Source organism: Gossypium raimondii, chromosome 2 (genome assembly GCF_025698545.1).
Source record: "Gossypium raimondii isolate GPD5lz chromosome 2, ASM2569854v1, whole genome shotgun sequence".
Lineage (NCBI taxonomy): Eukaryota > Viridiplantae > Streptophyta > Magnoliopsida > Malvales > Malvaceae > Gossypium > Gossypium raimondii.
Window position 1 is genome coordinate 1,850,215 of NC_068566.1, and position 15,583 is coordinate 1,865,797.

A 15,583-nucleotide genomic window follows, 5' to 3' on the forward strand; every position below is an offset into this window, starting at 1 on the left:
GTTATAGATAAGTTCAATCATACAAATCACTTTTGTAACAGCCCGAATTTTGGGCTAGTCAGAATAGTGGTTTTGGGACCACAAATTTGACGAGAAAAAAAATTATTTTCATTATATTTTTATGGTCTACGATTTCAAAAAATGATTTCGTGAAAATTTTGTTCAAAAATTTTGACGTTTGGGCACTCAATTTAGTCAAAAGGACTAAATTGTAAAAAGTGCAAAAGTTGAGTTCTACATGTTAGAAGTGTTCAATTGTTATGAAATTTTAAACTGAAGGTCCTTAAATGGTAATTAGACCATTGGTTAACTTTTTGGACAAAAATGGACAAGAGATAAGTGAAATAGGAAATTTTTAAGTTGGGGGCATTTTGGTCATTTAGTAATTAAAAGAATTAAAAAGGCCAAAATAGCCAAATATTTGTCCATCTTCTCCATGGTGAACGAAATCAGCAAGGGGAAGCCATATTTAGGGTTTTCAAGCTTCGAATATCCATAGTAAGTGATTCCAAGTCCCGTTTTTAATGTTCTTTACGTTTTTGGAGTCCTAGTAACTTGATTTAGCTTATTCTAGCAATAATTTAATCTAGGGTTCATATTTGGAAAAATACCCATAGGTGAAATATGTTTATTTTGATGTTTTATGGTAGAATATGAAGCTTTAAATTATGTTAAATAACTTTTGCTAGTCGATTTTAAGTGAAAGCGAGTAAATTGACATAATCGGTAAAAATACCTAATGTTCATAAGTGTTAGAGTGAGAATTTGATGTTGTCATAGAAGGGAAAAATGTTCAGCATGTTATAAAACATAATAAAAAGGAATAAAGTTTAATTTCCGAGCCTAGGGGTAAAATCATAATTTTGTGAAACTTTAGGAGCAAAAATGTAATTTTGCCAAAATGTGATTTTTGGACTGGATTGAATAATTTAAGTGTTAAATAAGTTAAATGTGTTATTATAAGTCAAGAAAGATAAGGAATTGACTTTGATTAGTGAAAAGGAAGAAAATGAGAAAAAGTGAGAAATTTCCCGAATGAACATTCGGAATAAAAAGGGATACGAATGAAGTGACAGAAATGATCACATTTGTGGCATGGAATGTGTGTAGGCCACTATGTGAAAGTGAAAGTGATGGTCACGTGTGTAGTACTATGTGCTGGCTACTACGTGTACCAGAATGATAGGTCGCAAGTGTAGTACTATGTGCAGGCTACTATGCGTACCAGATAGCTTCGATCACGTGTGTAGTACTATGTGCAGGCTACTACGTGTATCGGATAATGATGGTCACATGTGTAGTACTATGTGCAGGCTACTATGTGAACCGGTATCATTAATTATAAGGTGGTTGCTATGTGCTAATCCCACCGGATATCATTGATTACAAAGGGTGGTTGCTATGTGCTGAATCCACCGTGTATCTGTTATTATTCCGAAGTGTTCATCGGGAAATTGACTAAGTGAAAATACATGAGATCATGTAACGATTAAGTGCGATTGAATGATGAATATATGTGTGGAATTGAATTGAATAATGATTGAAAGTGAAAAGTAAAATTATGAAAAGTAAAATTAGCAACAAAAGCAGTTTTGGACAAGAACAATAGTGTGACTTTGAAAAATCACCAAAAATGGTGGAAATTTAATTAGAGAGTGAATAAGATATGAAATGAAATCTTAATGAGTTTATTTTACATAAAATAAATAGAGCAAGCAAAAAAGTTATATATTTTGAGATATTTGAATTTTAGTGACGCAGGTCGGATTGATTTCAAATCCCTATTCGACTTTCGAAAATAATTAAAATTGTACAAAAATAATCATGAGTTATAATTTATATGCTTATAATACTTAATGAGTATATTTTCAAAGGAAATAAATGGAAATATCATCTGAATTTTATATAATGAGATAATTCATTTTTAGTGAAGAGAGGTTAGAGATGTTGAGCAGTGAAATAGGGGTGACTTTAAAGAATAAAATGTACTAATTAGATAAGCCAAAATTTTTGAAAATTTTATGGTAAGAATATATGTGAGTCTAGTTTCAGGTAAAATTAATGGAACTTAATTTGGAGCTTTGTACCTTCGGATAAAAATAATTTAGTGACTGTAAGTCGACTAGACAGCTTTGAATTTAAATATAAGTGAATAGTGAAATTATGTATAATGCTATTTAAGCATGTTATATACATAAAGGAGGTGGGATGGAGAGGAGGAGGAGGACAATAAAGTATATGAATGAATTGTGTATAATTTGTTAAATGTCTGATTATAATCGATAAATGTTGAAATAGGAGTGATGCTTATATTGGTGCATTACTGGTCATGGTAAGCTCATGAGAGAAAATAAAGTTTCATAGCATATGCGTGTGGTATATTTGGTATGAAATGATGTCATGAGTGGCTCATGAATTAAATCATTTTGGTAAGTTGATGCATAATTATAGTATTCAAATATATACATATTTGTAATATTTTTCTATGTGATTCGGAAAAAGGGGGAATAAATAGCATACTGAAAATTCGGCCATGGTGCTAAGTTTATGTTAAAGGAGTGTTTTATCGCATATCTTAAGTAATGGAATGTTATGAATTTTGAGATTAATTTGCTAGTCAAATAAATGACAAATGAATTGATTACGTATTCGTAATTTTAACATATGCTTGGTATATGAAACGTAATAATATATGCTTGAATAAACTTTAAGTATTCGAATGACATGGATTTGATGGTGATAAGATTCGAAAATTGAATTCATGAAGCACAGGTGATGTATTATTGTTGTGTGATAGCTTGGTTCGAGAAATTGGTTAGGTAAATGGTAAGTGAAAGCATTTATGGATATAGAAGAAAATTTAGAATGAATATGAAATTTAGCTCAATTAAATGATTTCATCAATTAAACATTGTGTATACCAGAATGTGTTAGTGAATTACATATATGAAAATAACATGAAAAGATTTATGATTGTGATTAACATTGATTCTGACTTAAAGTGGATTCTTCAATATTGGATTGATTTAGTGGATATATTGAGCAAATGAATGGGTATGTATTGGGCCTCGTAGACCCTAATTAGTGACTCGAAGATAATAATTTGAAAGTTTTTAATTTGGATGAAATTTTATAACTCGGTTTAATATATTTATAAGTGCATTTATTCTAGTAATGCCTCATACCCTATTCCAGCGTAGAATACGGGTAAGGGGTGTTACAATGTGACATCACCAGATTCGGCCCTAATGTTTAGGCCGTCTAATCATGGAAACTAAACATTTGAGAGATCATGAAATAAGCATTGAGACTTCGGCTTTTCGTTCGTGATAATATGAACTCAAAGCTCGTATTTCTTTCCATTTAATGGAACCATTGAAGCATATAGAATGTGATAGATAATTAGATATTAGATATATAATTTGATTGATAATTAGAAATTAGACGTGGGGAGTTTGATGGAGAGAAATAAGGGATTGAGGTGGTTATCAAATATTCTGTTCATTTTTTTCTTCTTTTTTTACTTTCCTCAAAATCCCTCCACCCTCTTGCCGTTTTTCTCTTCATTGCTGCCGAATTTCTGCTCTCTTTCACCCTTCATCTTCTTGATTTTTCTTTTCCGACTCTACCTCGTGTCGCTCCACCTTTGTGTGGGATCGTTTGATAAGTTTTAGATAAGTGATTTGTCTCTGTTTTTTAACTTTCTTCTGAATTGTTTTGTTTATTCCAATTAGGGGAGGATTCAAGGGCTCGTAATCACCAATCGGAGTCTTAGTTTGTGTGGAAATTACTGTTCATCGGTTGAAGGTAAGGTTTAGTCGCTTATGGGTTAAAACCTCGATACGAGTTCAATTTAGGATCATGTTATGTGAGATTAAATTAATGTTTTTTGTTCAATTATAGGCTTTGGAGTGCTCGGGGACTGTTTTAGCATCAAACGAAACCAGGTGTGTACCTGAAATCTAAAAAATAAGATTCGGCGAAAAGCCAAAATTGCTTACTGTTTGGACAGCAGCAGTAGGCTAACTTTGAAAAATCACATAAATTGTGGAAATCAAATTCAAAAATATGGAATTAAATCTTATTGAGTGTAGTTTCTCATAGAAGAAACGGTGTAAGTAATGGAATTGTAAATCGTGAGATATAATAAGTTTTGTGAGACAAGGTCAGAATGAATTCAGGTTCCCCTGTTCTGACTTTGGAAAATCATCAAAAATTTGAGAAAAATAATTAAGGGTTAAAATTTACATGTTTAAATTATTAATGAGTCTATTTTTAATAGAAACAAATGGTAATAGTATCAAAATTTTGTAGTAAGAGATAATTAATTTTTAGCAAAGGAAGGTCGAAGCTGTCACACAGCAGAATAGGGGTAAGATTGAAGATTTTATTGTCCTCATTGGCTCAATGAAAATTTCTAAACATTTTATGGCAGAAAGATATGTGAGTCTAGTTTCAAATACATCAAGTGGACCTTAATTTGGAATTCTGTAGCTTAAGATATAAATAATTTAGTAACAGTGACTCAAGTAGATAGCTTTGAAGGGACATATAAGTAAATAGTGAAAACATATATGAATATTTAGCTAGCACGGGTTACATTAAATATGGACCACGCGGCCAAGGCCATATTGGGCTGAGTGGACCACACGGGCGTGTGGGCCCACACGGGTAGACCACATGGGCGTGTAAGCCCATTTTCACTGAATTGATGGCTAAGGTTACACTGGTCGCCCAAGTCAACTGTGAACCTACTGTAGGGTCGGTAAGCATGACTTAGACCCCTAATTGTACAAACTGACTGTTTGATTTATATATGTGTTGATCATGACGATAGTATGCTTGTATACTGAACTGGTTATATGTACTGATGTCCTGAGATAGCATGTCATGACTTGTATGTTGCATTGCATGGGGTTGGGTTAATTATATTTGGAGGAAGTGTACTGAAATGCTCTTAAGCCTAACATACTGGCAGCTCGGCTGCAAATTACTATTTTGTACCACATTCGATGTTACCTAGGGTGTAGGGATAGGTGGGTTGATTTGATCCCCACATGGTGTAATACCCATTTTTTCCTGGCCCATAATAAACCAATAACCAAAAAAAAGTAAAAATAAAAGTCCAGTTTTTTTTACAAACTCAAATAATAAACCCAATTAAACCTACGACCCAAGACCCAACTCAGCCCAATACATAGCCCTAACTACACACACAGAAAAAACCCTAGCCTTCCTACCTCAGCAGTGCCATAGGCAAACTAGGCACCCTCCGCACGCACACCAGCCTTTCGCCCCAGCCCCACGTGCGCCTCCACTCTAGTTGGCCATGTACTTGCAACTCAACAGACAAGGAAACAAGCAGCAAAAAGAAAGGGACTAATAGCAAAATGGAAGCAAAGAATTATTTTCCTTTTTGATATCTATTTTTCTTTTTTGTTTTGACTATAAAATCCAATTAAAATCTACAAAAAAAGGGGGAGGAAAGAAATCAATAAAAAGGACGAATAGCAGCTTTTTTAAAGGTGATTTTCTGATTTCTATTAATTTTCCTTTGATTTTTTTATTTTATTTGCGAATTAAAAGAGAGAAAGAGAGGAGATCTTACCCTTTCGAGACGTCAGAATCCTTGTTCACTCTGGCTAAATCGAAGTTGGAGGAGGTTCGAAATGATGAAGTGAGACAAGGGTGTTGTTGCGGCTGTTATGGTGAAGAAGGGCCAAAAGTTTTCTGCCTAGGGTTTTGATTTGGATTTTATAGAGTAAAAAAATGACGTCATTTAGGGCCTGCTTCAGTGGCCTTAAAATGATGCCGTTTAGTAGCCGTCGATCTGCGTGTTGACCCGACCCGAGGGGGATCCTCGTGTTTCGTGAAGATGGGTTATTTGCGCACACGGTCCTTTCGCATTTCTAGCGTGTTTCGATCCGATCCTTTTTTGTATTTTATCTCCTTTTAAATTTTGTCTCCCATTTTATTTCTATTTCAATTAAGTCCGCATCTAAGCGCCGCGTTTTGGGATTGGGGAAATTTCCCTTTTAGTCCCCCATGTCATGCGCGCACTGCGTTTTGATCCCTGGACAGTTTTTAATTTCGATTTCTTTCCTTTAAATTCTATTTTGACTTCGATTTAATCCTTATTAAATTAATATATTTAATTATTATTATTATTAATTTTTTTAAAATACACTTAAATATTTATTACTCCATTTTTACCTAATATTAAATCTAATATTATTTTGGTGTTTAAACTTAATATTATTTTAGTTTTATTATTAATATTGTTTAATATATTATATATTATTATCTTAGATTTATTATGCATTATTATTTATAATTCATCAATATTATTATTTTAAATTTATCATTAACATTAATATTTTTAATAATGTATTATTATTTTGAATGTATCATATATTATTATTTTAGAATTATTATCAAAACTTTTAAATTTATTGTGTATTATTATTTCAAATTTATTATATGTTGTTTATTGTAAATTACTCTATTCATTTTAAATCATGGATATTATTTGTATCAAAATACATATTCATAAATTATTTGTTTTAATTCAATCGTTGTTTTAAATGTCATCTATATATATATTATTATTTTAAATTATACACATTATTTTTTAAATTTTACTTTGTTATTATTTTTCTATATAATATATCTTTTAATTCTTCTTTACACATCTTTTATTTAAATATTTTGTATATTATGTTTACGTATTATATGTGTTAAAATGTTTATATGTAATTTTAAATGATTTTTATTCGTTTCATGTGTTTATTTTACTTCAAATAGATTTGTATACTATTTGGTATTAGGTTTTGTTTCGTGTACTATTTTGAGTTTAAAAACTATTATGTGCATTTGAGTTTGTATATTCATATTTGTATGGTAGTCAACCCATGTATATTGTTCCATATTCATACATTTGTTTTCTAATTTCGAACATTACATTGTAGTGAAAATTTCCGATTTATTTACCAAAAATTGATCATTTTATTTCATTTCATTTCAAATAAATCAAATTTACATCTTTGTTAAAATTGCATTGAACTTTCGCTTTAATTCAAATTCGTAAAAAGGAAAAAAGAAGTTTGCAATGTGTCGTCTTTGGAACGATGAGAAATCGGGCTCTAACTTACGAGGTTTCAATTTTTTTATTGTCGAACTAAAACGGCTAAACATTTTAGTTTTCAAATACACAAAATTTCAATAAAGATTTTTAAGGGTTAGCTTATGCTCGGAATTCAAACGTTGTATCCTAACTTACGGGATACGATATTTTGTTGCCTCGAGATAAGAAGGCCTCTTTTACATTCGTTCAAATCTATCCAAGCATTGTTTTAAAATATGGCATTAATAAAAAAGGAAAATCGTCTTTAATCTTTTCAATTTTTGACATTCAACTCTAAGACATTAAATAATCAATTTGGTACCAATTTTGGGCATTACGAGGATGCTAACCCTTCCTCGTGCGTAACTGACTCCCGAACCCGCTTTCTTACTAAAACTCGTAAACCAAAATTGTTTTCAAGGTGATCCGGTCACACCTCAATAAAAGACCGGTGATGACTCCAATTTTGATTTTTAATAAGTCGACATTTTTTTTGTTTTCAAAAAGTGGTTCCGACACATGGAGTGTAGGGTTGGACGGAGATGGTGTGTAGAGGCTAGTTGGGTAGGACTTTGTTACTGAATACTGCATAACTGCTACTGATACTATGATGGGCAAAGGCCCTACTGCATATTTGATACTGTACTGTGATGAGCTAAGGCCCAAACTGCTACAGATACTGAAAAAGGGCTTAGTCCCAGCACTACTTTAACTGTGCACTGTGATTTGTTATTGTTTGTTTTCTGTGGGATTACACACTGAGTTTTCGTAAAATCACCAATTTTGTATAAATATGATCAGGTAATCCCCAGATCTATACGGATCGGTGCGGCGGAGGACTCAGCGGTGACCACGGTTTTGGACTTTCATGGTTTTTAACCCATATTTACGATAATTGGTTTTATTTTTATTCTATTTTTACTCGCTAGGTTTTTGGGTTGTAATTGGACTTTTGGACTTTAGTTTTGGGTTTTAATTATCTTAACCTTTTGGATTACAACCGCTATAGTAGTAGGAATCCTTGATTTTTAAAATAAACAAATGTTTTTCCTAAACGCACGATTGTTTAATCTGTTTTAAAAGCTTCCGCAAACAAATAAATTTTTGAAACTATCAATTAAATGAGCAACACAAATTTGGAACTAATTAGATATTAAGATAAGGACTTCAAGGGAAATTGTTTTAACACGATGACATGGTTTTCAAACACCCTATCATGTGACATCGCTAGATCCGGTCATAACGCCTGGGTTGGGTTTGAGGTGTAACAACTTTGTACATCTCAAAATTCAAACTTAAAAATCAAACTCTTAAATAATAACCACAAAAAGGTTTTGTTATAAGTATCAATATGATTACTAATATTTTTTTTAATTCACTATTTAAAAATAAAAATAAAAGTATAAACAAACATTAAGTTTTAAATTAGATTTTGATTCCAAAGAAAAAAATCATAACAAATAAAAGTTAAACAAGCCTAATAAAAAATAGAACAAAATCTTAATATAGTATTATGAGATGTTAAAGGTTCAATTTTAGTTCATAAGAAAAGAACTTCTCTTACATACACAAATTATATATATATCAATCTTTTAATAAAAAAAGATAACAAGTAATAAGAAAATATTAAAAAGAAAAAGTGAAAGATGGCATGCCAAGATCTTGTTGTTGTTGTTACACTTGTTTTCATGGTTGTTGTTGGGGCATTTGCTGTCGAATCATCACCTTCACCAGTCCCTTCCAAGGTATCTTCACCTTCGAAGTCACCATCTCCTTCTTCTCCGGTTTCTTCCCCCAATTCCCCCTCCATTAAGTCATCGTCACAATCCTCTAATGGCTTATCTTTTTCACCATCAAAATCCCACGAAGGAGCACCCAAGTCATCTCATCCTGGTGCACCAAAGAGCTCTTCAAGCTCCTTTTCCCCTAATCCTAGTCAAAGCGGCAACCCTAACGCCAACAAAGGATACTCTTCTGAGGTTGAGTCTCCTGAAGTGGTCTCATCCCCTCCTTCACCCACTGCCAATAATGAAGTTTCTTACTCCCCTACTCCTAGCCCTGAAAGCACGGGTGATGTTGTTGATAGTGAGACCCTTGCACCAGCACCCTCTAATGCCATTGAAAGAAAGGCCACCACTTGTATTGTCGGTGTTGTAACTATTGTCGGATTCTTCCTCTTTTAAGCTTTGCATGCATAAGTTCATGGAAGCCCTTGAGATGTGCTTTCTAGTTACCTTTAATTTTTATTAAAAAAAGTCATATTTATATTCTAATTAAAATTTTACACTTGAGGCCTGAAATAAAATTTATAATATATATTTATTAATTAATGTACTAATAGTGAATCAAAACCCGTTAACATCTGGCATCAAATAAGTTCCAATCACTGATTAAGCTCGTTTAAGAATTTTCATACTTAAGGTCAAACTTGAGGTAGATAAAGCTTGTTCGTATTCAAGCTCAAGCTTAGCCTAATAATTAAGTTTAGGTTAATAATATATATTAAAGATGATAATATATTTTAATAATATAAAAACATTTAGAATATATACTAAAAATGAAAGGCTCGATAAGGCTCACGAGCTATTCAAGCAAGTATTTGTAAGCTTGAATTTTACACGATCGATACCTAAAGCTCAACTCGATAATTATCGAATCAACTTCAAGTTTTTTTAGTCAAATTCATTGTAGTGAATGTTATGTTTGAATATGTTTGTAACACCCTAGGCAGATCTCACATCGACAAAGCACATGAGAGACCTTGGCTATATAAAGGGGTAACAACGCTTATGTGGTAAGAGGTCTGTTGGGGGTGAATAAGTACTCCCGAGAACAAAGCCATGTGCCATGCTATAAATGAATATGTGTAATCTGTTAATGTACACTATTGTATTACTTTCTCATGTTCTGAATACGTGATTGCATGCTTACTGTTCTGAATTTTTGAACGTTTGACAAACATACCTGTGTTACTGATTTATTGATGGCATGTTTTTACATGCCATTGCACTGTATTGTAGTTGTTTCTGTCAAGCATGATCACGCTACATACATGACATATTATATTGCATTGCATGGTGATAGGGATTGATTGGTGATGGAGGAGTTCTGTGGAGTATTGGCGGTATATCTACAATATTGTTGTTAGTATACTACACACTGGAGTATTGTAGGAGTTATTGGATATTGGTGGATTGACCATATCCTTCGTAGCATCGTCTGCATCTTATCGGTAGCTTGTCTACATTATTAGCAGTTTACTGTAATTTACTGGCAGCTTATTTTAATTTTTGGTGGGTCATCCACGTTTCTGCTATCTTTTTAGCAAACTGTTATTGTTGGTTTATCCACACTAAGCTACGACTCCTAAATATTTTGGTGATTTTGTAAACGGGTTTTGAGGAAGTCGTGGTTTGTAATGGATGGATGGGTAGGACCTTTTGCACTATCATTCTCAAGCATGCATATGCATAACCATTGGAAGCGCCATGAAAGTGTGAATTCAGTGTACTACTATAATTACCGATAATCTATTAGCTTTTGTGCTCAATTGTTAAACGAGTTTCTTGCATGATTTGTAAGTTCTACATACTCTGTTCACCATTGATTAGTACTCACATTGGGTTTTTTAAGCTCATCCTATTAGATTAACATTTATCAGGTAGTCTGTAGGGTTTAGGCTTGGATTTGGCAATTTGGAGGTCTCGTCTCGATTTTATTAAATAAAATATTTAATTTTATATTTTTATTATTTTGTTTGTAATAATTTATTTACGAATTGTGGCATTGGATTGGTTTTTGGGGTATATTTAGTTATTGCATGCATGAACGTAAAGAATTGGATAAGTTAAATAATTGACTCAATTAATAATTGGTCATGAAAGTTAGTAATTATGGTTTTAGAAACTAATTGTGAATAATGATTTTTCACCTGCAAAACTGGATTTTTTCTGGAAACTCGGAATAACAATTAATTATCAAATATGTAATATGTTTTTAAATTTAATGAAAATCTTTTTAATTTGAATTTTAATGGAAGATGGAAATATTAATTTTATTTAAAAAAATAAAGAGATGCCCAATAGGGTTTCTTGAAAAATAAGCGAATGTTTTGAAAACAAGTTTATAAGAGTCTGCTTGTTTCTTTTGGGCCATTTCGATGGTCGATATGACATTCAAAATCTAGTATTAACTTTTGGGCTAGGGTGGGGAGGTTATATTAGAAAATAAATGGAATGGTAAGTTGAATTAGATGGTGGATTGAATATGAAATAGATTTGGCTATAAACATGTTATGTTATTGATTGGATATGGTTTTGGTATACTAATACCTTGTTCTATATTATGTATACATGTTTTGGCATAAATGACTGCGAATCATAAAAGTGTAAATTGGCGGGTTCGTTTGGAAACTTGAAATAGCTATAAAATGACTCAAATTTTACCAAAAACAGAGCTCGTGTCCCAACGACTAATCATCCTCAACGCAACTTAAGCTGACATGAGTCATATCGCAATGTCAAGTGGACTGAAGTCACGACATGACAAACTATTTGGTGATGTCACCACATCGGCCATGATATTTTGAAACGTTACATTTTGGTTTGGTCTTCTTTTATGTTTGGGTCAACAAAAAATCTTTCGTAAACCCGATTAAGAAACAGATTTGATTATGTATCATATAACAAATGTGTTTAATTTATAATTGTATATTTGAATGATTATATTTATGTATAATTGACTATAGTTTCTCCGACAATAAATGTGGCATCCTATAGCTCAGACCCAGTGATCGGCTCAAGCGAGGGGTGTTACACAATTGGTATTTTAGCAAAAGAAAAGGGGAGGATGAGTAGATTTTAACAAAGAGCTTCAAAGGCTTTAGAATGAAATAAGGAATAAATTTTAAAATAGGAAAATAGGTCTAACCAAGTTGGCTACTTGAATATTTAAGCTAAAGCCCATTTTCCCACCAAATACTAGGCGTTCTTGTAGGCTTCGAGATATTTAAGAAAAAAACCTTAAACTGGTCTACAAGTGATCTATTCACCCATGATCAACCATACAAGCAAGCAACTTATAGATAAGTTCAACCATATAAATCACTCTAATCATGGAAACTCAACATTTGAAAGATCATGCAACAAGCATTGAGACTTCGGCTTTTCTTTCATGATAATATGAACTCAAAGCACGTGTTTCTTTCCATTTAATGGAACCATTGAAGCATATAGAATATGATAGATAATTAGATATTAGATAAGACATGGAAGATACAAAATATAACAAGTCAACCGAATTACTGAATTTACTGATAATTTAAAATTTTAGTTGTATTTATTTATATTTTGAATTTAAATTTAAATCTAAATTTAAATTATATTATAATAGAAATAGTTTTAATATATTTTATGAAATTATCAAATGATAATTTCATATGTGATAATAAAACTAGCATACTTATATATAGTCACCTATTAAAATAAAAGAACAAGATAAACCTTGAGAATTTCTATCTCATCAATATTACTTTGTATGCGTCTCAAAATTCAAACTTAAAATCAAACTCATAAACAATAACCACGGAAAGGTTTTGTTATAACTATCAATATTATTACTAACAATTTTTAATTCACTATTTTAAAATAAAATTCAAGTATAAACAAACATTAACAATTCAATTAGATTTTGATCCCAAAGAAAAAAATCATAACAAATAGAAGTTAAACAAGCCTAATAAAAAATAGAACAAAATCTTAATATAGTATTATGAGATGTTAAAGGTTCAATTTTAGTTCATAAGAAAATCACTTCTCTTACATACACATATTATATATATATCAAAATTTTAATAAAAAAGATAACAAGTAAGAAGAAAATATTAAAAAGAAAAAGTGAAAGATGGCATGCCAAGATCTTGTTGTTGTTGTTGCACTTGTTTTCATGGTTGTTGTTGGGGCATTTGCTGTCGAATCGTCACCTTCACCAGTCCCTTCCAAGGCATCTTCACCTTCGAAGTCACCATCTCCTTCTTCTCTGGCTTCTTCCCCCAAGTCCCCCTCCATTAAGTCACCGTCACAAGACTCCAATGGCTCATCTTTTTCACCATCAAAATCCCACGAAGGAGCACCCAAGTCATCTCATCCTGGTGCCCCAAAGAGCTCTTCAAGCTCCTCTTCCCCTAATCCTAGTCAAAGCGACAACCCTAACGCCAACAAAGGATACTCTTCTGAGGTTGAGTCTCCTGAGGAGGTCTCATCCCCTCCTTCACCAACTGCCAATGATGAAGTTTCTCACTCCCCTACTCCTAGCCCTGAAAGCACGGGTGATGTTGTCGATAGTGAGACCCTTGCACCAGCACCCTCTAATGCCATTGAAATAAAGGCCACCACTTGTATTGTCAGTGTTGTAACTCTTGTCGGATTCTTCCTCTTTTAAGCTTCACATGCATAAGTTCATGGAAGGCCTTGAGATGTGCTTTCTAGTTACCTTTAATTTTTATTAAAAAAAAGTCGTATTTATATGCTAATTAAAATTGTACTTTTGAGGCCTGAAATAAAATTTATAATATATATTTTTGAATTAATGTACTAATAGTGAATCAAAACCTGTTAATATCGGCATTAAATAAGTTCGAAGCACTGATTAAGCTTGTTTAAGAATTTTCATGCTTAAGGTCTAACTTGAGGTAGTTAAAGCTTGTCCGTATTCAAGCTCAAGCTTAGCCTAATAATTAAGTTTAGGTTAATAATATATATTAAAGATGATAACATATTTTAATAATATAAAACATTTAAAATATATATTAAAAATGAAAGGCTCGATAAGGCTCACGAGCTATTCAAGCAAGTATTTCTAAGCTTGAATTTTACTCGATCGATAGTTAAAGTTCGGCTTGATAATTACCAAATCAAGTTCAAGTTTTTAGTCAAATTCATTGTAGTGAATGCTCTGTTTGAATATGTTTGTAACACCCTAGGCAGATCTCACATTGACAAATTACGGGAGAGACCTTGGCTATATAAAGGGGTAACAACACTTCTGTGGTAAGAGGTCTGTTCCCGAGAACAAAGCCATGAGGGCCATGTGCCATGCCTATTCTATACTAGAGGAATGCATGTATGTGTTTACTTAAGTTGATTGAATGTGTCTATTGCCTTGTTTGTTATAAACGAATATGTGTAATCTGCAAATGTACGCTATTGTATTACTTTCTCATGTTCTGAATGCGTTACTGTAAGCTTATTGTTCTTGCTTTTTGAACGTTTGACAAACATACCTATGTTACTTATTTATTGATCGCATGTTTTTACATGCCATTGCACTATATTGTAGTTGTTTCTGTCAAGCATGATCATGCTACATACATGATATATTATAGTGCATTGCATGGTGATTGGGATTGATTGGTGATGGAGGAGTTTCGTAGAGTATTGGCGGCATATCTGTAATATTGTTGTTAGTATACTGCACTCGGAGTACTGTAGGAGTTATTGGATATTGGTGGCTTGACCACATCATTGGCATTATCGTTTGCATCTTATTGGTAGCTTGTCTACATTATTAGCGGTTTACTGCATTTTACTGGCAGCTTATCTGCATTTTTGGTGGGTCATCCACGTTACTGCTATCTTTTTAGCAAACTGTTATTGTTGGTTTATCCACACTAAGCTACGACTCCTAATTATTTTGGTGAGTTGGTAAATGGGTTCTGGGGAACTCGTGGTGTGTAATGGATGGATGGGTAGGACCTTTTGCATTGTCATTCACAAGAATGCATATGCATAACTATTGGAAACACAATGAAAGTGTGAATTTTATGTACTACTATAATTACCGATAATCTATTAGCTTTTGTGCTCAATTCTTAAACGAGTTTCTTGCATGATTTGTAAGTTCTACATTCTGTGTTCGCCTTTGATTAACACTCACACTGGGTTTTTTAAGCTCATCTTATTAGTTTAACATTTCTCAGGTAGTTTGTAAGGTTAGGGCTTGCATTTGGCAATTTGGAGGTCTAGTCTCGATTTTATTAAATAAAATATTTAATTTTCTATTTTTATTACTTTGTCTATAAAAATTTATTTACGAAATGTGGCATTGGATTGGTTTTTGGGTATATTTATTTATTACATGCATGAACGTAAAGAATTGGATAAGTTAAATAATTGACTCAGTTAATAATTGGTCACTAAAGTTAGTAATTATGGTTTTTGAAACTAATTGTGAATAATGATTTTTCACCTGCAAAACTGGATTTTTTCTGGAAAATCGGAATAACAATTAATGATCAAATATGTAATATGTTTTTAAATTTAATAAAAATCTTTTTAATTTGAATTTTAATTGAACTTGCCAAAATTAATTTTATTTAAAAAAATAAAGACCCAGTAAGGTTTCGTGAAAAATAAATGAATGTTTTGAAAACAAGTTGATGAAAGTTTGCTTGTTTCTTTTGGG

The 15,583-nt window shown here is 32.3% G+C and overlaps 2 protein-coding genes across 2 annotated transcripts; both read left to right on the forward strand.

Annotated features, from left to right (window-relative positions):
* The first annotated feature begins 8,769 nt into the window (after window positions 1-8,769).
* On the forward strand, window positions 8,770-9,306 carry LOC105787610 (uncharacterized). Its single transcript, XM_012614086.2, has one exon. It carries the CDS (start codon window positions 8,770-8,772, stop codon window positions 9,304-9,306), a length of 537 nt encoding a protein of 178 aa, XP_012469540.2.
* Window positions 9,307-13,024: 3,718 nt separating this feature from the next.
* On the forward strand, window positions 13,025-13,561 carry LOC105789443 (early nodulin-20-like). The gene has a single exon (XM_012616821.2). It carries the CDS (start codon window positions 13,025-13,027, stop codon window positions 13,559-13,561), a length of 537 nt encoding a protein of 178 aa, XP_012472275.2.
* The last annotated feature ends 2,022 nt before the right edge of the window (window positions 13,562-15,583 follow it).